The 25,386-nt window shown below is 24.2% G+C and overlaps 1 protein-coding gene across 2 annotated transcripts; it reads right to left on the bottom strand.

Annotated features, from left to right (window-relative positions):
• Positions 1–237: 237 nt before the first annotated feature.
• LOC136071920 (U1 small nuclear ribonucleoprotein A-like) lies at positions 238–25,002 on the bottom strand. Of its 2 annotated transcripts, XR_010638607.1 has the most exons (7): positions 24,916–25,002; positions 15,844–16,016; positions 11,871–11,967; positions 8,000–8,062; positions 7,795–7,897; positions 792–1,011; positions 238–579 (listed from the first exon to the last, which is right to left on the bottom strand). XR_010638607.1 is itself a non-coding variant. In XM_065797737.1 (6 exons), exons 1-6 carry the CDS (start codon positions 24,977–24,979, stop codon positions 852–854), a joined length of 660 nt encoding a protein of 219 aa, XP_065653809.1. In that variant the 5' UTR covers positions 24,980–25,002; the 3' UTR covers positions 656–851. The 2 variants fall into 2 exon arrangements, 1 of the variants encoding a protein (XP_065653809.1); XM_065797737.1 differs by lacking the exon at positions 238–579 and having other exon boundaries at positions 656–1,011.
• Positions 25,003–25,386: the final 384 nt, after the last annotated feature.

Below are 25,386 nucleotides of genomic sequence, written 5' to 3'. Positions count from 1 at the left end.
TTTTTTTTTTAAATATAAAACCATCTTGCCTCCAGTTTTTTACGCAAGCCGCGCGCTGGCAAGGCCTGTTATTTAGTAAGCCATGTACCATTCCTGTCAGTATGTTTCAGGGAAACGTATGTCTCTTTTTAAACTACATATTGACTAACGCAGCAACATGCATAAGACAGCCCCTCGCGCCACCGTTACACGGCAATTAGCATGAAATACTTCACAGGTAGACAGGCAGAACGTCTTGAAAAAAATGTTAACGATTCATGTTGCAACATTACACTTTTCAATAAACATATTTAGGAATGCTTTTACATTTGCTGACACATTAAATCAGAAAAAACACTAATATCAATTTATAGTTTATAGATTTAGTTGTTAAAGCTTGAAATCAAAACTAACGAATTTTTTGTGACAGGATATAAATATCAGAATTCTGTGTTGACGCTAAAGTAAATTAAAAAATTAAACACAAAACGGAAATTGGATTGAAAACAAAATTTCCGATTGTGACCATCGTTTCTTTAATCTGTATAGAAATATCCGCATACGACAGAATAGTTTGAATACAACATCAGTTATGTTCACCTGAAAATAAATGTGTCAAGTAAAAGTCAAGTGTTGTCGTTGAGCTAGGTGCAATGCTACAATCAAACATAACACATTTTGTTTATATTAATTGACGTCAACAAAATTAAATTTTTAAAGTCAGTTGACGTCAGAGACAATTTATTATGTCATCTAACAATAAACATAAATGTTTTAGATCAATCAAGCAACAGCTTTATGAAAGTATTTACATTTTTTCACTCGAATAAGGTGCAATTCAACTAGCGTAAGAGCTTCTTCGTTTTAAAAAATTATTTTCGAGCAAATGTTATTTTCATTGCATGTGTTGGTGTAATTTTGAAACCATTTAATGTATCTTTGGCAATTCTAGCCTTTTCTGCTTCTTCAAACTCAACAAAAGCGATGTCGTGTCGACCGGGTACTAACCGAACCTCTTTGTAGCCATCAAATCTAAATTATCAACAACTAAAAAAATCAACAATAAATAAGATGCAGATATAAAACGACAAAAAAAAAATAAGACTTCGTAGTTTATTTTAATTTAACTTTACTTTTTGTTACAAAGCAGAGGGTGCAGATTCACAACACTTTCGTAAGTCCAAAATTTGTGTAAAGTTTGCGTAAGTTTTACTTAGGGTGGTAGCAGGGGAAAAACACTTTTTTCAAAAAATTAAAATAATTTAAAATATTTTATTTTAATGGTATGTACTATTAAAAAAAAAGCAATTAACACTAATTGCATAAAAATTTAATGACGACGTCATTAATTATACACGTCATAAACAGATTTTTGACCTATTTTGATATGTTTATTCCAACAAGGATAACTTAGTGAAAAATAATCACAATCTCTTGAAATTTTAAAATTGCAATCTTTATTAGTAATACAATGTTCTGAGCGAGCCAGAAAAAAAATTATTATTTTTCAATCGCGCCAGGTTCACTTTCAAACTTTAAATTTCATATAAAAGAAATATATTTTTATGTAAAAGTCATATTGCTAGCCTTGTTTTTATAAAATTTTAAAAAGTGCTTCGCTCAGAACACTCTAAATAGAACTAGGTAACACCATAAAAAATTTGAGCTCATCAGCTTTGTCCAATCAAAAGTTATCCTTGTTGAGAGACCACAAACATCGTAAAAAATTTAAGTCAAGAAAAACCTAATCAAAAAATCAAATAAAAGAAAATAAAACATTAAAACTCAAAAAAAAAAAAAAAAAAAAACTAAAATGCTCTACTAGCATGTCTCTCCTTCCTCAAGTTCATTTTTATCATGAAAACCTTTTCTGATTACAAGAAGTTTTTTTCTTTGTTTTACTGAGCTGGTTGACTTTTTTTCAAACTGCTTGACACGCTGAATATCAGATTTTCTTAAACCTTCTATAGTAAAATATCCATTTTCTATGCCTAGTTTTTTAAAAACTGGAAGCAATCCTTGGACACCATCATTGTATGCAATAACAGCAGATGCAACTGCAGTTTTAAAAATATCATTCCCAATGTATACTCTTTTTGGACACTGTGTCCATATCAAATTGTTCAAGGACTCATTGACATTCTGTGTCTCACCGTGTAAACATTTTTTCAAAAGTTCATCACTACCAAGACCTCTGTGAGAAAATATTGGAGCAATAACATCTGAAACAGCTTTATGAATATTAATTTTTTCTTTATATGTTTTTGCTCCTGTAATTTTATTACTTTGGTATTTGCACCAAGAATAAGAGCTAATGTGGACAGAATTGATGTCGGATTTCTAAATTTGGCTCATCTGTTGTATGATATAAAACTGCAGCAACAGCCTTTTTCATCCCATAAAGATTGCCACTATTTTGTCATATGGCCATTCCAACATAGTTTTGAAGAGTGTTCACCACTTTATTAGTTAAACGACCTTTCCCCCAATGCTTTTACCATCCATCAACTTTTGACCCTTGTAATCGGCTTTAAGTTTACGAAGACGTGTTCCAACACGCTTTTGGACATGTCCTATACATTCTCCTTTGGTGATAGTATAACCTGGATATGGATCTGATTTACAAATTTCATCAAAAGATTTTGTATCAATATCTCCAATAAAGAATGTGTATCTTAGGCAATGAAGACGTACAGATCGAGCAAACATTCTTTTCATTCCAACAACTTCCATATATCCAGCACTTCCAACATGATTTATTGAGCATACGTGAGTTTCTTTCCAGTTGTTATATGCATCTAAATTACCTTTTTTCAGTTCCCACATTTCACACTGTTTATATTTTTTAGATAAAACTTCTGTGTCAATGCATTTCCTTTCTGAAATTAGTGTAACAACACCATTCAAGGAAGAGTATCCTCTTTTTTGCCAAGCACCATCACCACCAACTTTAGCATCAATAACAACAGAGTCATCTACAGTTTTATTATAATGTATTTGCTTGGTAGCTTCTTTCATTAACTCTTGTGCTGTTTGCACATAAGCATTGTGCAACTCACTATTTATTTCATTATATGTTGTTTTGGCCATCGGTAGTGGCATATTCATGCAAGAACAAAATGCTTTTACTGGACTAAAACCTAGACCAAATTCTCTAAATGCAGCAATTGTTTGAATATTTATTTCAAAACTCTTTCTCCCTGAAGTAGACTGCAATTTACTGCATTATTTTGAAGAACAAAATGTTATTTTCCAATCACATTCAGTGCATGAAACATTAAAAAACTGGGCAAGACCCATTTTCTTTAATTAGAGATGTTCAATGTTTATAGCTGCAATACATACAGGGCATCGTCCAACTATATTTATAAGAAATAAAAAAAGGATGAAAATCGGAGGGTCACTTATAAAAAATAAAACACCTAATTTTTTTCCAGAAGCTGATTTGTTTTGACTCAATTCATTGTTTACTATTGTTGATGTATTGGCATTTAAAGTTTTTGTAGCAAACCCTTTTCTTTTCCGTGATCGTAATTTATTATATCTTTTCTCAGAACCCATTTCAAGTAATGATAGCTTTATTAATTGAAAATGTTCTGGTTTTTTTAACTGAAGAATCATTAACAAAACCTTTACCAATAAGCTCTGAATTTAGAACGGTTTTAGGGGCTTCAGTGTATAGCTTATAGACTGAATAAAGAAAAAACATTTAAAAAAACAAAAAGAAGTCTTAAGCCTTAAATTAAGGTGAAAACTAGATGTCTAGATCAGGTTTCCATCCTGAAATACATCAAAAATAGTCGTTGCTAAGGTGGTTGCTATGACCATAGAACTTAAACAGTTTTATCTAGAAAGGCAAATTTTGCTTGAATGCATAAGATTTTTTATATGACACCAAGTTTCCATGAAAAAAGACACCCTAATGTTTTCAAAAATATAATTTTTGAAATTTTCAAAAAATTTCAAAAAATGCCTCCTTTTTCCCCTGCTACCACCTTAAGTTCAAAGTTACGCAGTCATATTCACAAACTTTGCGTTACCAAAACCTTATGAAATTCTCAAGTTTTTATGTAAGTTATTACTTACGCTATACTATACAAAAATTTACTAACTATACTATACAAAAATATATACAATAATATTAATGAATTATGTACTTTACCTTGCATATAGCAAGTTATATAACTAGCATAAAGAGTCTCTCTCTCTGAGAGAGAGATGAAATATGTGTGCTAATATAGATAAAATACTCACAAAGATATGTAATTAATTCATTAGCTTTTCAAATATCTAGTTGTTTTTTTTAATTTATAAATGAGAACAAGGCAATTTCAAAATACAATAATGCTAAAATTATCTCTGAGTAATCAGGCTATTGATGTAAAAAAGTATTATAACCTGAATATTAAACTTTTTTTGAATAATGATGCTATGTTTTTAGGCGATTTCAATTATCCAGAGATACTTACAATATTAAGATAATTTTGAACAATAATGCTCGGTTGTTAATTATTTCAATTATCAAGAGATATTATTAATATCTATGGATAGTTTAAATTATTTAAAAAAAAGAGCATTGTTTTCAAAAGCCTGATTTCTTGGTGAATAATACTGTTATTTGCAAATAATAAACATATTCTGTAATTGTTTAAATTGTTTTGGTAGATCTTTTATTTTGTATTTCTATATAAAATCTCATTTTTGTAGTTAGTTATTGTAAAGAGTAGGAATTCCATAAAAAATTCTTTGATACACCTTTGATAGTCCAAATGGAGTAATAGTGCTTTTCTCAAATCAGTAGAATTAAGAAGACAGCACATTGTTCACACTAGTTGTAACTATTAGATTGTGTTTGGTGTCTTGAAAACCTAGTACAATACTTGTTGTTGTGATTTAATCAATACATGCTCTGTCAATGAGTCAAACTTTTCTATGCTACACGAGCCTGATTCACAGAACTAACTTTACTTTATCCATCAAATATAAGAATAATTTTTTCAAGAAAAATGGTACCATAAATTCTCAATTTAAAACATCACTGAAAAAAACTAATAAAAAACAAGTGGATTTTAATTCAAACTCAACTTTTATTATGTTAATACAACTGAAACTGAATGCATCGAAGTTACGAATGTAGATTTATATCAACTAGATAGTCACACAGCAATGTTTTTTTCATAATATATTATGGAAAAGTTGTTGAACTTTTGTTTATGTTTTCAAAATTTTCCTTATATTTCTGACAATTTGAATTCTGTTTATAAATAGTTTCAAGTAAACTAGAATGCAATCAATAGTATTTTTTGAATTTATTGAAGCAATTTTTTTATTTAATGAAACTGTAATTCCTTATAGCAAATAAAAGTGTTGTTAATTTAAGTCAATTATGTGATAAAACAAGACCACTGAAAAGAAAATTTGACAATTATCATGTTTTCTTGTTTTAACATTCTCACTTCCCATACCCTAGGGTATGAGAAGTGAGAATGTTAAAACAAGAAGTTAAAACAAAATACTTTAGTTTAGCACTTCCATTATTTTATGAATGTGAAACTTTATGCTAAACTAAAGTATTTTGTTTTAACTTCCTGCATGATCTGCACAGGGGTGAACTCAGAGCTTTTTTGGTACCGTAGGACTGGTATGGGCGCCAAAAAATATTAAAAATATTAATTTCTTGTTTTACTTTTTCTTTTTATATCAAAAAAAAAAAAAAAAAAAGAAAAAAAAATATCAATAAGAAAAAAAAAAAGTTCTTTCAAAAGCTAGTTTTCTGTGTATTTTAGCTAGTTTATTTAGCCAGTGATGTTTACAAATAAGCTTTGTGACAGGGTTAGGGTTTTACAACTTTCCGCATCAAAAGGGTATCCCAAAAATAAACTCTAGGTCCATCACTGCTAAGAAAGAATAAGGAAAAAAGCAGAGGCTAAAAATGATTTATTTTTTAACTATTTAAAAAATTATAAACAACTCAAAAATTATAGTATTAAAATAACTATAGTATGCAATCATTTGAATGATTAAACCAATGGGCATTCACTGACGGCATCATACAGGAAGCCAAATAATTATCTTATAAGCCCAAGATAATACAATTTATATTACCCATTTGGATTTGGGTAAATATGCCCCAATTAGTTCTTATTGAGTGCTTGTAATGTTTATATTTAGAATAATAGATGTGTAGCATTTTGTTAATAATTAATATCTCGTTTAAAAACCAGCTGACTCTTATTTGGTCAATATTTGATTATTGAAAATTTTGATTATTTTGCTAATACATACTCAAAATAGATTGAAAGAATGTTTATGCTATATATGCTATTAGTTTAAAAAGTAATTGCACAAATATGCTATATGAGGCTATTCAAATAATACGAAACACTTTTTTTGCTGTTTTTAGACTCTACCCCCTCCCTCTGTATACGTGACATTTAAAAAAAATAAAAAAATTTTTTTTAATAAATATCTTTGAGTTGGTAATTTTTTGCTGAAAGTTTACTATATTACTGTGATTAGAATTTAAAATTTGTCATGTTAGACTATGGCTAACCACCCCCTCTCCCATGGGATATTTGCTGACACTTTCAAACACCCTCCCTATCCAAGAATGTCACACCAAATCTTGTTTTAGTTGACTACTTTTAATTTAACTGAAACTCAATTGAACTCCCATTACTATAAATTATTTTTTATGTACCTTCAATTTTATGTACTTTGTTAGAGTATGACTATTTTCAGCTCAAAACTTTTAAAGTTTCTTTGGTCTTCAATTAGAACAAAATTATAACCAAGTAAAAAAAATAGAATTTTAATTTAGAAGTTTATAAAAACCCTATGTTTCGAAAATATTTTTCTTCAAAATCAATCAAATTATTATAATATTTTTATTATTAATTTTTACTACTTTATTATTTATTATCTTTAATATCTATACTTTACACTAACTGCTATTTACAACTACACCCAGTTGCATAAGACATAAGAAATATTGAAATCTAACTGGTAAAGGAAGCTATAACAGAGGCAATATCTACATTTTATAAATTACTTCAAATTTGGTTTTTGCCTAAAACATATTCTTATTATAATATATATGTATATATATGTATATATATATATATATATATATATATATATATATATATATATATATATATATATATATATATATATATATATATATATATATATATATATGTATGTATGTATGTATGTATTAGCAATCAAATGTGGAACCTTGGTTCTCAACTGCTTAATTTTTACTAAATTTTAGTAGTCTTAATTAACTTTTTTGACTATTTAGTCTTATTAAGATGATATTAATATAATTAATGATTAACCTACATTTATAATAATTAATGCATTATAATAATATATATATAATAATTAATGATTAACCTACATATAAATCTACAAAAAACCAACATATAAATCTACTAACAGCAACAGTAGTCAAACGTTGATTATTGACTGAGTAAATGTTATATTGCAAGCAATTGTTGATTATTGACTGAGTAAATATTATATTATAATAGACTCAAAATAAAAAAATAAAAATTGTAAAAAATGTTACATAAGATCAAATCTGAAGAAAATCTGAAGTAGTCAAGGAAATATTGATCTACTAATTTTTAATATAAACAAACTTTAATAAACTAAACATGTATATATATATATATATATATATATATATATATATATATATATATATATATATATATATATATATATATATATATATATATATATATATATATATTTAATATTTATATAATTAATTTTTAATTAAGTTTTTATTAAACTTTCACTTACTGTTGAAAAAGCATAGCTAACATAATCTCAGTTGTTTCATCAGGCAGCTCAGAAAGAAAAAGAATCTGGTTAGGAATTTCAGGCATTTGCATTTGCATATGTCCTAAAATATAAGTAAGAATTAACAAACATTTATTTTTTCACTACAAAAATATAATATAAAATATATAACTTTAACATAAGAGTAATAATATTTAAAGCTTACCTGGCATAGATTGTGGAATAATAGGTACACTCTGTCTCAATTGCTTCGCTGGTTTCTTCTTGGCTAGTTTAAAAGTTGTGAAAAATATAAGTAATGGAACTAAAATAAACATAAAACTTGTCTATTTTTTAATAATTTGCTTGAGTTTTCAAAATGTAAACTATGATATAATGTTAAACACAAACCATTCATGTAATTATAATCTATTTAGTTAACTCATAATTAGATGCAATACAAAGTTTTGGGTTTTTCAAAAAGTGATATCTTTAAAATAAACATCTTTTAGTTTTAAAGACTTTTAAAGAAATTTGTTAATAACATTTATAACATTTATGTAAAATTTTTGACTTTATAAAACACATAAAAGCTGATACAAATCAATACTCTGAAAAATACTAAAGTTAAATGTTTGAGCATTTGTATGATGTAGTAAATGAATTAAGAAAAAACCTATAGTGAAATATGAGATATGTAGTGCTCCATTACATAGTATTAAAAATGAACTAAAAATGGAAATGACTTGAAACTTTCCAGAAGTTTGAAATACTGTCATATAATTGAAAAACTTACAGAGTTGCTACAAAATTTACAATATGCAAAATTTACAGAATTGAATTTTAAAACATTTTTAAAAAATCAACTCTTTGTAGCGTGACAGTAATATCATTTAATTTTTACCACTTTTGAACAAAACAATTTTTCCAGACTTACAAGTTTACATGCAAGTTTACATGCAAGTTTACGACATGGTAAAAAAAAAAAATCATATATATATGTATATATGGATTTTAAAAAACAGCATGTTTTACCTAGTGGTCACAAGAGGTATTTAAAACATTTTCTTAAATAAATAACTATTTTCTTTATATTTGCTAACTATTTTATTAGGTAAAGACCCTAAGATTTTATAAAAGTCTTTGCATTAGATTAAAATATGTAGAAGCAGCCATAAAATTTCATTTTTTGTTTTAAGAAAAGAGAAGCATTTTTGTTTAAAATAGTTTTTTTCAATAATGGAATCAGTCTTTTTATTTCTTATGAATTCAAAATCATGTTAAATTTGTATGATATAGGCTGAGAAGATGCATGCGATCGTACCTCTTATTTGACCATTCGTATAATTTTTTGTTGTTGATAACTTGGCCATGATTTTTTTGCATATATTAAAAACGGCACATTTTAAAAAGGCACTGAAAATCCAAACTAAACAAAAGAGAAAAATAAAATATAAATTAAAAAATTAGATTAAAGTGAGATTAAAAAAAAATATTACGCTTATAAAATAAACTTTAAAAGACAAATCTTTTAATAATTCTTTTTTTTTTCCAACCTATCATTAAGATTTTTTCTTTTATAAAAAAAGTCTTTTGTAAAAAGTCTTTCGTAAAAAAGATTTTAAAAAATGGAATGACTTCACAGCAAAACATTTAAACTTTTAAAGTGCTTTTAAATTGAAACATTTCAAGTTTTGAATAAAGTCGTTGTTTATAATTTTGTTTACGACTTTAATCAGCGCGTTGATTAAATGTTCTTTATAAAACTAATCATAGAAATAGTTATAAATGATTTAAATTATTAAAAAAAAATTTAAGATTCAGTATAAAATAATGTAAACATTTATGCTTTACTGATTGTAGATGAAAAAATAAATAATAAAAAAAAAAATTGTTGCATTTATTAAAGAAAATATTTTAGTGAAAAAAGGTTTTAGTTTTTTCGATAAAGCACTAAAGGTTTTTCGCATTAAAAAAGCAGAAATATATCAAATTATAGAATTATTTATAAAATTAAATCTATATTAAAAAACATAAACAAATAAATAAAAATATAATTACATATATTTATTTATTACTAAAATATATTAAAATGATTATAAGAATATTCCTTAAATATACTAAAATGATTATAAGAATATTCCTTAATTTTAATTTGTTTTTGTAAACAGAAGTAAATTGCAACATTAAAACTTTATTTAAAAGCGTTTCGCGAAAAAAAAAAAAATTTATAAAGATCAAAGTCATTTATTATATATATATATATATATATATATATATATATATATATATATATATATATATATATATATATATATATATATATATATATATATATATATGTTTTGATTTAAGTTATTTATCTAAACGTAATTATAAGCATAATTATAATTTATAAGCATCATTATAATTTATAATCATAATTATAATTTATAAGCATCAGCGCTTTTCTAAAACGCGCCATTTTTAATATATGCAAAAAAAATGTGGCCAATTTATCAACAACAAAAAATTATATGCGAGGTCAAATAAGAGGTGCGATCGCACACATCTCCTCAGAAGGCCTGCATAAGTTTTATTTATTAACACAAATTATGTTTACTAATATATTATTGGTAATTGATAAAATATATCAATAAATTATTTACTATTATTAATAAAAATAGTTCATTAAATACATAAAAACAAACAAACAAAAAACCAACTAAATTGTGATAACACAAACAAAAGATTATTATGCTATGCATAAAACAATTTTAAACAATAAATAATAAAGAAATATAATTTTTTTTAAATAATGAATTTAGATTTTATTAGTAATTTTTGTTATAGTTTTAATGTTAGGCTAACAAAAATGATAATTTTTTTTTATGCGCTATTTTTTCTTTTTTATAATAATAATAATGGATTTTATTAACAATGGAATTTATAACTTATGGAATTAATAGTTTGTATGCCCATACTGGTCAAACAGTATAGACCTATATCTGGGAGCGGCACTGTGTGTGTGTTTATATACACACACACACACACACAAATATATATACATACATATATATATATATATATATACATATATATATACATATATATATAAATATATATATATATATATATATATATATATATATATATATATATATATATATATATATATGTATATATATATATATATACGTGTATATATATATATATATATATATATATATATATATATATATATATATATATATATATATATATATATATATGTGTATATATATATATATATATATATATATATATATATATATATATATATATATATATATATATATATATATATATATATACTATAGAATATTTATGTAAGCATTTGCTCACTTTTTTTGCTTATCTAAATCAATACGGCTTTTTTAGAAAAAGAAGAAAAAAACAAAGAATAATGAATGAAAAGATTGCTGCGCCATGCCAAACCCTCAGTTGATGCAGCAGCACTCTGCTGCGAGTCAGGTTATTTCAGTATGATGTCACACTGCTCACCTAAATCAGCATGATAAGATATAAGTCTATATATAATAATACAACTATTAAGTCTCATAAAGTTAATAACGCAAGTTTTTTATGAGAAAAAAGTAATTGTGAAAATGGTAAACATTGTGAAAATTCTAAACTTTTAAAATAAGCTATTTTCTATATTTATATAAAAATATTTTATGTATAAAATGAGAATATATATATATACATATACATATATATAAATATATATATATATTTATATATATATATATATATATATATATATATATATAAATATATATATATATTTATATATATATATATATATATATAAATATATATATATATATATATATATATATATATATATATATATATATAGATATATATATATACATATAAATATATATATATAAATATATATATATATATATAAATATATATATATATATAAATATATATATATATATATATAAATATATATATATATATATTTATATTTATATATATATACAATTTTTTTTTTTCTCTCGGAAAAACTTAAAAGTTATTTATAAGAATAAAACAACAAAAATATCTTAATTTAAACCAATACTAACTTTCATCAACTTTTCTTTTTAGTTTTTTATCGCGTGGAACAAATGTATTTTCCAACTTTGCAACAGCATCTGATTTAGAGCGGCAGTATGCTATCCTCTAAATACAAAATAAGCTTTTTATTAAAAGCAAAAAATAAACCTATTAAACATAAATCATTTTAATTTAAATAGCTAATACATAAATAATAAGTTTTTAAATAATAAAACACAGCGTTTCATAAATTAAAACATAAAATTCAAAAATAATAAGACACAGCATTTCATAAACTTAACTTAAGTTAAAAAGTAAGTTGAAACAAATAAAGATTGTACTTCAAGTAGAAAAATGACAAAAAAACAAACAAAATAAATTATTACAAATATTATTATTTCAACACATAAAATTTTTACAGATTCTTGTTGTTCAACATGCAACAAAAAGTTCTTTATACTATATATAGGTTCAAAATAACTCATCAAGAAGCTTAAGTAATCTTACCTTTACTGCAACACAACTTTTTTGATTTTTTGAAACTAATTTGATTATTTGAATACTAATCTATCAATTTCACTTTTTCCCTTTAAACCAATATTTATTTAACCAATATTTCTTTATTTCTACGTGTTTTAGCAGTTCTAAATTTTTTTTTGTACTACTCACCTGTATTGCCCATAATCTGTGTTGGCTTAAACCCAGTGCAGAGTATAGGTAATCTTTATACCAAGTCAGAGGTGTACACTCAGACTTTTGGTCGGTCGCCCGAAGAGCAACTGAAAGTAACCAATTTTTGTTAATTTTAAATTTAAATTAATTGCCCATTGCTATTTTTATAAAAATTATAAAAACCTTCGCATTCAGAGGATTTCTTTTATAATCTAGCCATTTTTCATTATAGAGCTAAATGTAGACTAGAAATAATTTGCGTAAATAAAAGTAATATTATAAACTATAGATAACATTCGCTTTTCTACTTTCAGATAAAGCACATCCTGATATATTCACCATTATTTTTTTAACTTGAATTAAAGGCTTATTTTATCAAAAAAAATGAGTTTTTTTTTACAACAACAAAGTATTGACAAATACATAAAAACAAAAAATTACAAATACTTTAAAACCCTTTGCTTATAATGTGTTGTAATTATAAAGATTTTAATTGTAACAGGAGCCTGAAAACTATTGATATTTCGAAAGTATTTTGAAGTATCGCATTGTAATTAAATTAAATTTTAAACCATGCTAAAAATTATTTAAACTAATTTAACAAAAACTATTATTGGAATCTAAATTCCCTATTTGAAAAAGATTATATTTCCTAATAATTTATTTCTTAAAACAATTTACTTATACACAATATACTTATAATTTATTTCTTAAAACAAATACTTAATATAATCCTTCGTTCGTTCATCACAATTTATTTACTTTAATTTTTACGCATTTAATGTGGTATTTTTAATACAGATTGTAAACAATTTATAGGTAGATTTTATCAGTTACCAAAAGATATTTGTAAACATAATTTATTTTCATAAACATATTACGTCAAATGAACTTTACACAATAGTGATTTAATAAAAAACAAAAAAAACATTTTTGAAAAAATTAATTTAATTATATTTTTCTACCATGGGTAACAAAATTAAGTGTTCAATTAAAAAAGATACTTAAAATGCATTCCAGAAACTGTCATGGTGCTTTTAGCTGGAATAAAAACAACATGGTTAAAGTAGAGGCAGACTATTTTAGGAGAAAAGTGAGTCATTGGAAATACAGTATCACCAGTATTCTCCATATGAAGGTGGTTTAAATGAAGATGACGGTGGTTCCGTCACATAGTCATTTGAAAAACCTCATTTTTTTATGTAAGACACAAGAACACATTACATTGAAGTTTTATTATTTGTTTGTTTTTTAACGGTTTTTTATATTACTTGAATAACGAGGGTTTTTGTAACCCCTAGAAATATTGTACTATATTAAAAAGAATTTTATAAGGGTAAGTTTATATACTGTAAATAGATGTTTTTACTTAATTAAACTATGTAAAAACTTATCTAAGATTATAACTTTTAAAAAGTTGTGAGAAGAATTTTCTTAAACCCAAGCACTTCTCCCTTTTTATGGAGATGATAAAGAGACATTTTATGTAACGAATTAGTTAACAGACAATTAGAAAAAAACTTTTTTAAATATTAATAATAAAAATTGTGAAACTATTTTACATTCATTTGAAGCTAAATTTTACATTCAACATTTTACTATTTTACACTTCTTCAAAACTAAATTTAAATTTTTAAAATTGTATTTAAAATCTTCTAAAATTAAAATCTTTTTTATAAGACAATTTGTTTCTTTAAAAAATTCTCAGTTGCAGCTTAATGCATTTTTTTAAGACCTAATATTTTCTGATATAATGTTTCTGATATATAAACGTCACATAAACAATATTAAAAGAAAATTAAAATATCCTAAAAAAATAAATAAAGTTCTTGCCTGACTGAACGCTTTCAATGTTTGCACTTTACAAAAAAGTTTTCACTTAATTGAATGCTTTTGACATTTACAAAAAAACTGAGCTATGTAACACTTCTTAACAAGACCTGTCAAAGTTTTATTTTTTTGGCAAATTAGTTTTATTACTTTATCTCTAAATCCTAAAATAAAATTTGTAGAAAAAAAAATAGTATTTTTGTTTAAACGATAGAACTTTTTAGTTTTTATTGGAAGCATTTAAAATACCATTAATCACTCAATTTTCTTATTTTCTTAATAATAGAAAATGCGAAAAACAAACTTTGCACTGTGACTTTAAAAAATAGTTTAATTATTATTTTAGATGCATAGATTTTGTTGCTTCATTTAGTATTCTCTGAGTAAGCTGAAGCTCTAGATATGCATTTTTCTTCATCATTTTCAAGATTTTTCTCCTGTTTAATATAGGTTTTAGCTATACTTTTTATTTTTTCTTTAATAAGTTATTTTTTATTTTTTCAAGCATTTCTTTAATAAGTTATTTTTTGTAAATAGTTGCAATACATATTCACATATTAACATTCACAACACCATGACCTTTTTCTTTTGGGTGGTGCCGTAAGAACTTCTTAGTGCCCCAAGAAGTTCTTACGGTCTTATCACTGAGCACCGCGGATGAGCATTTAATAGGAAGTTCACGCCTTCTTCCTAACTAATGTTGCTAAACTTGCAGAGAGGCCGGGTTTGAACGACAGATCCTTTGTTTCTGAGGCAAGTGTGCTACCACTGCGCCACGGCTGCTTTTACCTTTGCTTTGACCTTAACTCAATCCAAATATGTTTAAAAAAAAATTCAATAAAAAAATGACAAAAACTCACAAAACATGAAAGAAAAAAAAAATTAACAAAAAAGACCTGTAAAAAAAAAAATGAAAAAAATGATAGCAAGACTTGACAGCATGCAGAGTGATGGATCCAGCATTTTTTGGTGCTTAAGGATAGCTAACTTCCAGACATGGAGCAAACTCCATTTGTATGTTTATACTTATGTCAAATGATACTTAGCAAAAAATTGTGATGATTGGAAGCTAGAAACAAAAAAACCCTAAAATTTAATCCCCTTGCCCTAAACATGAGACCAACAAGTTGATAAAATATTTTTTTTGCTATTTTCAACTAAATTTATATTAATTGATAAATTTTAAGTTTCATAGTATTATCTCTCAGCATTAAAAAATTACGACCATTAAAGTTTAAACCCCCCTTAATTTAAGGGGATTACAAATTTTATATGGTCGTAACTTTTAAATGCTTAGAGATTGTACTAAATATAAATAATAAATGTCTGGAAGTTATCTGAAACAGCAAAAAATGCTGGATCTGTCACTGAGCATCCATACTCTAATAGGTGTAGTGGAGCTAATTTTTATAATGATAACTAAGCATTGATATATTATATAATAATATGTAACAACAAAAAAGAAATAAGTAAAAAACTAGAGCAAAAAAAAACATTCACCATTGGCTTATCATAAAATGGAAAACCTTGCATGGAACGTAAAGCATTAGTTGCACTTGGTATGTCTTTAAAAACCACAAATGCTTGACCACGCATTTTTAATGTCTTCATAGCAACAACATCCAAGATACTGCCAAATTGCGTAAAAATAGCATATAGAGCTTTCTTTAATTCTAAAAACATTTAATCTTTTATAAAAAGGGTCCATTTTTTAATTAATCAATTTCATAAAACCTAAATACACAAAGTTTTTATTTTTTGCATTAATAAATGGCTATCATCATGGTTTTATTAGCATAGGGCCGAATTGAAAAGTGGTGACATAATCCTCAAAAAAAAAAAGAAAGCATGTTCCAATCATTCCAACATTTAAATTAAATTTGCAGAATAGTTAAATTTACAATTTTAACCTTCAAAATTATATCTAGGGCTGTTAGTTGCCTAAGACCAAGCCTGTAATGACAACCTTTAACCATAACCATTGTCATGGAAGGACAAACAGAACAAATTTTATAGAATAAGTTTGAAAATTTAGAATACATTTAACTTTTTTGGAAGAACTCACTATAGTTGTAGTATTTCTGATATAACATTTTATTTATCATTTATGACAATGATAGAAAATGCACTCTATTTTATACAGAAACTCCTCCCATGACAAATTTAGAATAATAAATTTTCTCTTAGTGCTAATATAAGTGATGTCTTTTTTTAAATTCCCTAGAGTATCTTGACAGACTATCAAGATTTGAAAGCAGATTAAACCAAATGCATGGTAAAAATTTTTATTGGAGTTAAACTTGATGTTGTTACATAATAATTCTATGATTGTGTGTCCCTCTTTGACAAATATATTATTTCTTAATTAAATTTCTATTAGAGCTGATTAAATTTATTTTAATAAGTAGGATTTGTTGTTGTTTTTGTAACTTTAATAAAAGAAAACGCGGAAAGCAAACTTTTCCACTGCAACTTTCAAAATATAGTTTTATTACTATTTTAGATTGTTACTTTTCTTTTTATAGAAATCTTGAACTAAAAAACACACACACACACATATTTGTCAGGCCTTGTTTTAAATACACAATAGCCTTATGTGAATTTGACATCATAAAATTCTCTTTATTTTTTAAAGACATTAACTTTTTTAAATTACTATAATAATATTAATTACCACAAACGAGTTAAATATTATTTAACTTCTTTTTTATTAATAAAATAAGGGAATGATTACTATCTGCTTTTTTTTTAATATTAAATAATTAAATTTAATATTACATTTTTAAAAATGTTTGATATTAAGGACATTTTTTCTTTTCTTGACATTTGCATAAATGAATTAAAATATGTTAAATTTTTGAATTTTTTATTGATCATTTCTTATATTTCTAATTGCAGCTTTGCAACTACAAATGATTTTTTATTTAAAAAAATTTAGAGAGTAACAAATAAAAAAATTACATTAGTTTATTTACATTATTTTTTAAAAGTTTATTATTTTTATTAACGATTTTGTTGTGAAAGCAAAGATTATTTTTCCAAACATCATTTATCAAAACTATATCGCTGTATACATCATTTTTTTTTTTTTTTTAAATTACTGTGACTAAAAAAAAAACTTACATTTTGAGCAAACTTTTGATGCAGCCCTTTACTTAAAATTTAATTTTAAGTAATAACAAATTTTTTAGAAAGGAAAAAAAAAAAAATTGCAATGAAAATGAGCTAATTTTTTTTTTACAAATAAATAAAATCTAAATATTGAACAATATTTAGTACTATTTTTGAATAAATTTGATAGTTAGGTTAAACCCAAGCATTAACTTTAATTTTAATAAATTTAAATATACTTTTTAAATCAAAATTAAATTACATATTTTTTAAAACAAAATTAATTTTTTTTTTTTTAATCAGAATAAAACTATATATTTTTATTAAATTAGTTTTAAATTTAATCATATATTTTTTATCAAAATTGAAAAAAAGTATTAGCGTTTTACAAACGAAAAAATCAATCATTACAATAAAATAAAAACAAAATAAAAATAAATTTTTAACTTTATTTGAGTTTTTTTCATTAGTAAATAGCACTTATATCTAACATAATTGTCATTAAAACTTTTGTAACAAATATTCTAACACAACAGTCATTCAATGTTTAATATGGTTTTATTTTTATCTTACCGCTTATAGAATAATTCAAAAGTTTAAAAATGATAAAAAGTCGCTTCACTAAAATCGCTTACTGTTTACGTAAAATTGCTCAAGGCGTACATAAATCGCTCTACAGGTAATGCTATAAAACAAGACCTGATATATATATATATATATATATATATATATATATATATATATATATATATATATATATATATATATATATATAGACACACACACATAATTAATTAAAATAATTTATTTATATATATTTAATTACTACTAATTATTAAAAGTTTATTCCTATTCACTGGATTTCAGCAAATAAATATGGTCTTATTTTTAGATATAAACAGTACACAAAGATCAAATCAAATAGTTAGTCATTCAATAGCCAAACTAAAATGAGTTAAGCTAAAAGGTCCACCACATGGTAAAGGTTGCTCTTGTGCAAAGTTTGTCACCAATATTTCAAAACTGGCATTTCATCAAAGAAAAAAAATTGCAATCTGTCAATCCTGTCAACTGATAAATTTAATATTATGAAACTTTGTGTATACTGTCAAGTCACTTGTGTGAATGGAAAAAGCAGAATATTAGATGTGTCAAAAGTTTTTAAAAATTAAACTTTTACCACATTACTGTTAAATAATCCAAAAAAAGATTGTTTGCCAAGTTCATGAAGAAGCTACTGGTAATGAAGCTGACATTCTTTGATCAGAAATAGTTGATGGTTGCAAAATGAGAATGCATAAATACAATATTCTTCAATACAAAAAACTCAAATTTGGACACGAAAATTTTTCCATATTCAAAGCAGCTTCAATTTACCATTTTATTCAAATTGTTTTATTTGAAATTTTTTAAAAAAAGTTAGTTTTGCTGTTGTTTTTTTCAATTTTTCAAAGATTTGTTTGTTTCAATAATTGATTTTTTTAATAAAAAATTGATTTTTAACTAAAAACCAAATATTTTATCAAACCTGTAGATTACGGCATATACAGGGCTTGAATTAAGCGTATCGCGATTGCTTTTCACACCTGTGCGATTAGTTTGTTTTTGTTTTTTTAAATTTTCGCGATTTTTTTTTTTGGTTGTTATTTTACTTCTTTTCTAGTTGAGCATTTTTTTTTGCAATTCTTAAAAGTAATGTTATTGCCATAAAAAACATCACGCTAATCTTCTGAAAAGGGAAAAGACAATAAAGCGTATTTTTTCATCATTCTCTTTTTTTTAACAAAACAGCCTGGTTTCTATCTTTGTTTTTCAAAATGTTGCACCAAATTTATTATTAAAAAACTTATTATTAATAATTTAAATTATTATTTCATCAAAAATTTTATATTATTAATTTTATTAAACTTTTTTTCTAATAGTTAATCAATGCTAATAAAAACCAGCTACTTTTTTGCTTCAATGTTTTTAAGCATATTCTTAAACTTAAAGAAATAAAATTCGATTTTTTAAACCCAATTTTTTTGTTTCACTTTTGATTGGAAAACAATTTGAATGAAAAAATTGAATGAAAACATCAATTTAAAAAGAATTTAAAATTTGAATGAAAAACTCTACTTAAACTTTTATTAGTCCTCTCAAGAAACTTGAAAAATAATTGAAACAAAAAGAAACAATAAATTGTAAAAAACGTGGTATCAAATTTTTCTTTGATCTTACTTGTTTGGTCTATAGATTATAGACTCGTGTGGTCTATAGGCATGTTTTTGCACAAATATTAAGTTTTAAGATGATAGTTTTTTTAATTTATTAATTAGAACAATTATATTTATTTGCTTCGTTTAATTTTAAACATGCTTCATGTTATTAAGGTTATAAACTGTATAAGAATGCAACAAAACAGCGCCAGTTTTACTAATAACTGCATACTAATATGAATAGCTTGTAAAACAAAGTTGTTTTACAAGCTATTTATATTTTTATAACAACTTTGCAGTTTGTTTTATTGTTGTTTTATAGCTTTATACAATAACAATTAAATACTCTTTAAAAATAACATGTGATTTATTGTCAGCATGAACGTATTAAATAGTTTTCTATGACTAATTAAAGTGGTTTAAATGTTGTAATGTTTGCTTTTTACTCTTACTTTTTTACTTTTACGTTTTTAAGTATCGTGTTAAGTAAAAACAATTACTAAAAGAAATATCTTAATAGTATTAAATACGTTACTTGCTCATTACACTTAAACTGCAACTTAAACTTTAAATTATAACTTAAGCTGTAAATTATAACAGTGACTTACGCTATTTCAAACTCAGTTAAGCAAGAAAATTATAAGATAATATTTAAATATGAGAGATAATATCTTAAAGAAATAACAATTACGTACAAAAGTTACAATTTTATACTAACGGAGGGGCAAAATCTTTTTTTTTTCGTAATTAGATTTTTTTGTGTTAATTCGAGCCCTGATATATTATAAAGACTATTTGGCCTACAACATAATGGAGAAGGCGAGCTTTGACAAAAACAAAAAAGTTAATTTTCCTTGGTATGCATTTATTCTTTTGATTTAATCAAAAATTGTTTAGCCCAAACGTTTTTTTTTAAATTATTCTGTTTAATATGAACACAACATGTCTCAGCTTAGGATCCCTTTAATAAAGCTAGTTTTTTTTGTTTGTAATTTTATCTGAATTTTTTTCAATTGTAAATTATAAAATGTCCAAACATAAAATATGATTATGATATGAACTACATAACCATAGGTAAAATGTCAAACATAATTGTCATTTCAACTTTTGTAACGAACTTTTTTACATAACCGTCAAAATGTTTTTTTTATAAAATTAATTACTTCTTTTATCTAACCGCTTATAAAATAATTTAAAAGTTAAATAAAATAAAAAATTGCCGGCAGCATAATTCTTTTAAAAAAGGCATTGAGGACAGCAAAACGAACATTTTATTTAAATTTTAAAGATAGTTAAAATAAAAGCGGCAAAGTAAATATTTTATTTTAATTCTAAAGAAAATAATTCACCCATCAATGCGTTTCACAATTTTTCATAAAAGTATTTGAGGAACAAAGAGGATTTGTTGCAATTTTTAAAAATCCTTTTTTTTTTTTGGCAAGCACTTTTTTATGCGCTTGCTATTGATTGATAGTTCAAAAGAATTATTTAATGTAAAGCGAATTATAGATGAAACTTAATTTTTTTAAATAATAACAAGCCCTCTCAGAAATTAATGGGCTGCTGTGGCATATTAGGGTTCCCACAAAAAATGGAATCAAAACTGGACTAAATTCTTATTTTTCCAGGATATTTCCCGAAAAAAATAATTCAGGACTTTCCTTGAAAAAAAAAATTTGAAAAATAAATTAACCTTGTTAGTATATATTTTCATTTTAAAAGATATTAAATAATAACTTTATTATCAATATTGTTTAAAAATAAACTCCATTTCAAGACTTTCTTCAAAATACTGAAAATGAAACATTTAGTTATTGGCATTTTTACTATAACAATAATAAAATATCATAAAAGAATAATGTTTAAAATAATGTCTTGTAATGTTTAAAATAATGTCCTTCTGCTTTGCATTACATGTTTTTTGTTTATTTAATTCTATTAAAAGTTTAAAAATTTGATTCTTTTTTTGTTTATTTGATTTTTTAAAAAGTGTTAAGTCACTTTTTTTTGCATTAATGGCAAGCTTATCCGATTCTTTAGATAAAAACTCAATTCAACTTTGAAGAAGTCAGCGTTTTACTCTAACATCTTTTAACTCATCGCCAAAAATCTTATGCTTCAATGTCACATTGTCACTTTCTTTTTTTTAGATTTTTGCTTTTGCAAGTTTTTATGGTATGAGCTTCTTACTTTTCTAACATATTGCTGCATCTCTTTGCTGATTTTGATGCTTTTAGGAGTTTCTCCAGAAGATGAAAGGTGGTCTTCAATGAAACGTAGGGCAACAAGTGACTTCTACAAGTTTTGAACCAAAAATTACTAAAACCATGTTCAATCGACGACTACCCGTGAAACAGCATAAAAACTTACATAAATACCTTCCAAACCTTTTCATAAGCCTTAATTTTCCCAATGAAGTTAAAAAATAATCAATCAAGTTTATCATTTTTAAGGTCAAAATTTTGAAGCGCATTTTGTTGATGTCAACAAATTCAAATAGCTTTTTATATTGTTTTTTCGCCAGCCCTGTAGACTATGTTGACAGGTGATTGCAATTTATATTTTTGTAAAAAAATAGAAAAACTATTGACACACGTACTTCATTTTCTGTCATTAGCCATTTGGATTGGATTTATCAATATGGCAGAGCGTACAATGGAAAACTTTAATGGGGGGCTTGTCAAAAAGATTTAAAAGTTTATTCTTGATCTAGCGTACAATTAAAAATTTAAGTTTAATTAAGTTTTTCATTCTAATGATTTTTAAATTGATGTTTTCAAATTGTTTTGCAATAAAAAGTGAAACAAAAAAATTTGGTAAATAAATCAAATTATATTTTCTTAAGTTTAAGAATATGTTCAAATTAATTTTTTAGAAAAATATTTCTTTGAACAGAAGTAAAATAATTTATTAATTTTAATTTTTTATAATTCAATTTTTATTTACAATTACAACTTTAGCAATCACTGGTTTAATTTATGCAATAGAATATTTCTACTTTTAAAACTTTTTTCAAGAAACAAAATATAATGAACTATTCAAATGGTTTACAATTTAAATAAAACTTTCTTCCTCACTTGCACTATGTTTTAAATCTGATATTGTTACTGAAGTTAGATAAACGTTTAACTTTCAACAACAATTCTCACTAGGCTGGATTTTACCAACATCACTGAATTAAATTTATAATTATTGAGTGTTAAAATTCTTTTGTTCATATAGATTTCTTTTCAAATAAAATTCCTATAAACAACTTGGGTATTGATAGAAATTGTTTGATCTTGTTATCGCTTTAAATAAAATTAAAAAAATGGTATAGCACTTTTTATATTCTATTCGGGATTTCTTGTTAAAATAATTGAGTTAGAAGCTTATATTATGTGCTAACAACATATAAGGTAAAAATAAAAACATTTAAATAAAAGAAGAAACATTTAAGTTTAAGTAAGAAACATTTAAATAAAAATAGAAACATTTATGTGGCTAGTTTTTGCGAGTCTTTGAGTATATTAAGTTAATTTAATAGTTGAGTAACTATAAGTTACTGCAGTAACTTTACTGGTTGTTTTGATTTAGTTTGAAAGGTTTTAAAGGTCCTTTTTAAGGCCCTTTTTAAGTTTAAAAGCCCTTTAAAATTGGCCCTTTTTAAATTTAAAAGTTTTAAAGTTAAATTTACTGTGATGTACTGTATCCATTTAGTAAATCAGGCTTAATATAACTTTAAAATAATATTGGCTTCCGCGCAGAGATTTAAAGTAATTTAAATTCAGAAGTGCTTTATGTTGAATAAAATCTCCGCGCAAGAGAGCAAAGATTATACTTCTATTCAAAAGATAAATTTAGTGTGACGTCCTTTATGTTTCCTAATAAAAGACTTAGACAAAAGCATTACTTTTAGGAATGGCCAAAAAAAATGCTAAATTAGAAAAGAAAAAAAAATTAATAAAAAAAAACAACAAACAAACCGCGAAAATATTTTTTTTAGAAAAAAACTAATTGCAAAGATGTGAAAAGCAATCACAATTCGCGATCGCAATACACTTAATTCAAGCCCTGTATATATTTTTGTCCTGTCCACGTCTGCTTTAAATGCAAAAAATATTAGAGATTCAATATGACTAGCGCTTTCAATTGACAGCGGTTTAAACGAAACGATGATAATTGAAAGTCACACAAGTTTTTTAGAATCCTTTTTTTTATTTATTAAGAATAAAGAATACATTGAAACATTTTTTTTTTAATATTATAGCTAGAAAAACAAGGGCTTATGTAACTTTGTTATCCTCAAAGAAACACTTTAAAACCATGATAAGATGTTTGATTTATTTGAAAGAAAAAATTAAAATACAATCAAGTTAAATTTGAAATTCAAATTAAATGTACTTAAATTATTCATCTTAGATTGTAAGACAAAAAAAGAGGTTTATAAAAAAAGTAGATTTTAGGCTTATGAAAAAAAAAAAAAAAAAAAAAGAGAGCAATACAAAAGTTTCCATGCATTATTTGGTAACAAAATAAAATGAGTGAAACCTTATTTTAAAAAATGCTTAAAAAGGTTTTCATATAAAAACATATTATAAATATTCTAGTAAAATAATAATAATTCCTATGCAAAAAATTTCTCTAAAATAAATATTAAACATGGATAGGTAAAACATTACTGAAGTTTTCAAAAATATTTATTGTTTTTGAAATTTTTGTATAATTTTGCTTTTCTTGTTAATGTAAATTAAAAAATAATTTATGCAAATATCATAAGGAAACAACTAGATAAAAAAAGGCCTATACCACATCTATAAACTTTTTATGGCCTATTTTTTGAATGCTTGTTATTTAAAATATAATATATTTAAGGGATGAGATTTTTAATAAAATGTTTTATAAACCGTTCTGTAACATACGTACTTTATAAAATAATAAAATTATTATATGTTTTATACTACGTATAAAGCATTATATATAATAATTTTTTTGGATATTTGTTAGGCTTTCAGTTTAACAACAAAAAATACCCAATCCATATAAATTCATCCCGAATTGTACAATCATATAAACAGTAATTGATAACATACATTACGAATACACTTTAAAAATTTTATTTTTCTTCGATACTTAATTTTTATATTTTTGAAAATTAAAGTTTTAAAATTCTTCTAAATGTGTGGGTTTAAATAATTGACAATAAACAATAAAACCTGTCAACACAAATAATTTACATTCATGAAATAAACTGTTGAAAGAAGTGAGAAAAAACTAAACATACCTTCTTTCTTAACTTTTTCATTTAAATTGTTTATATAAATTGTTTGATTAGGAGGTATGTCCATTGTTTTACTTATAAAAAAAAGTATAATAAAAATTATTTATTATGATTTGTTTATTTACAAACAAATAAACAAAAATATGTATCATATTATAATTGAAGGCTAGAGGAAAATGATCATTAGGCTTAGGATCAAATCCTAATTACATATATATATATATATATATATATATATATATATATATATATATATATATATATATATATATATATATATATGTATATATATATATATATATATATATATATATATATATATATATATATATATATATATATATATATATATGAAAAAGTAGTAACAATAATATTACTTATTGTATTAATATATCATAATTAGCTTTAGTCCAAGAGTTTATAACAAGAGTTTAAAAGTTAAATAATTTTTTTTATAGTTAGGTGCCAAATAAT

The sequence above is a fragment of the Hydra vulgaris genome, chromosome 05, assembly GCF_038396675.1.
Source record: "Hydra vulgaris chromosome 05, alternate assembly HydraT2T_AEP".
Classification (NCBI taxonomy): domain Eukaryota; kingdom Metazoa; phylum Cnidaria; class Hydrozoa; order Anthoathecata; family Hydridae; genus Hydra; species Hydra vulgaris.
Note: the sequence above shows the minus strand (reverse complement) of the source record. Positions and strands in the feature narration are given on the sequence as shown.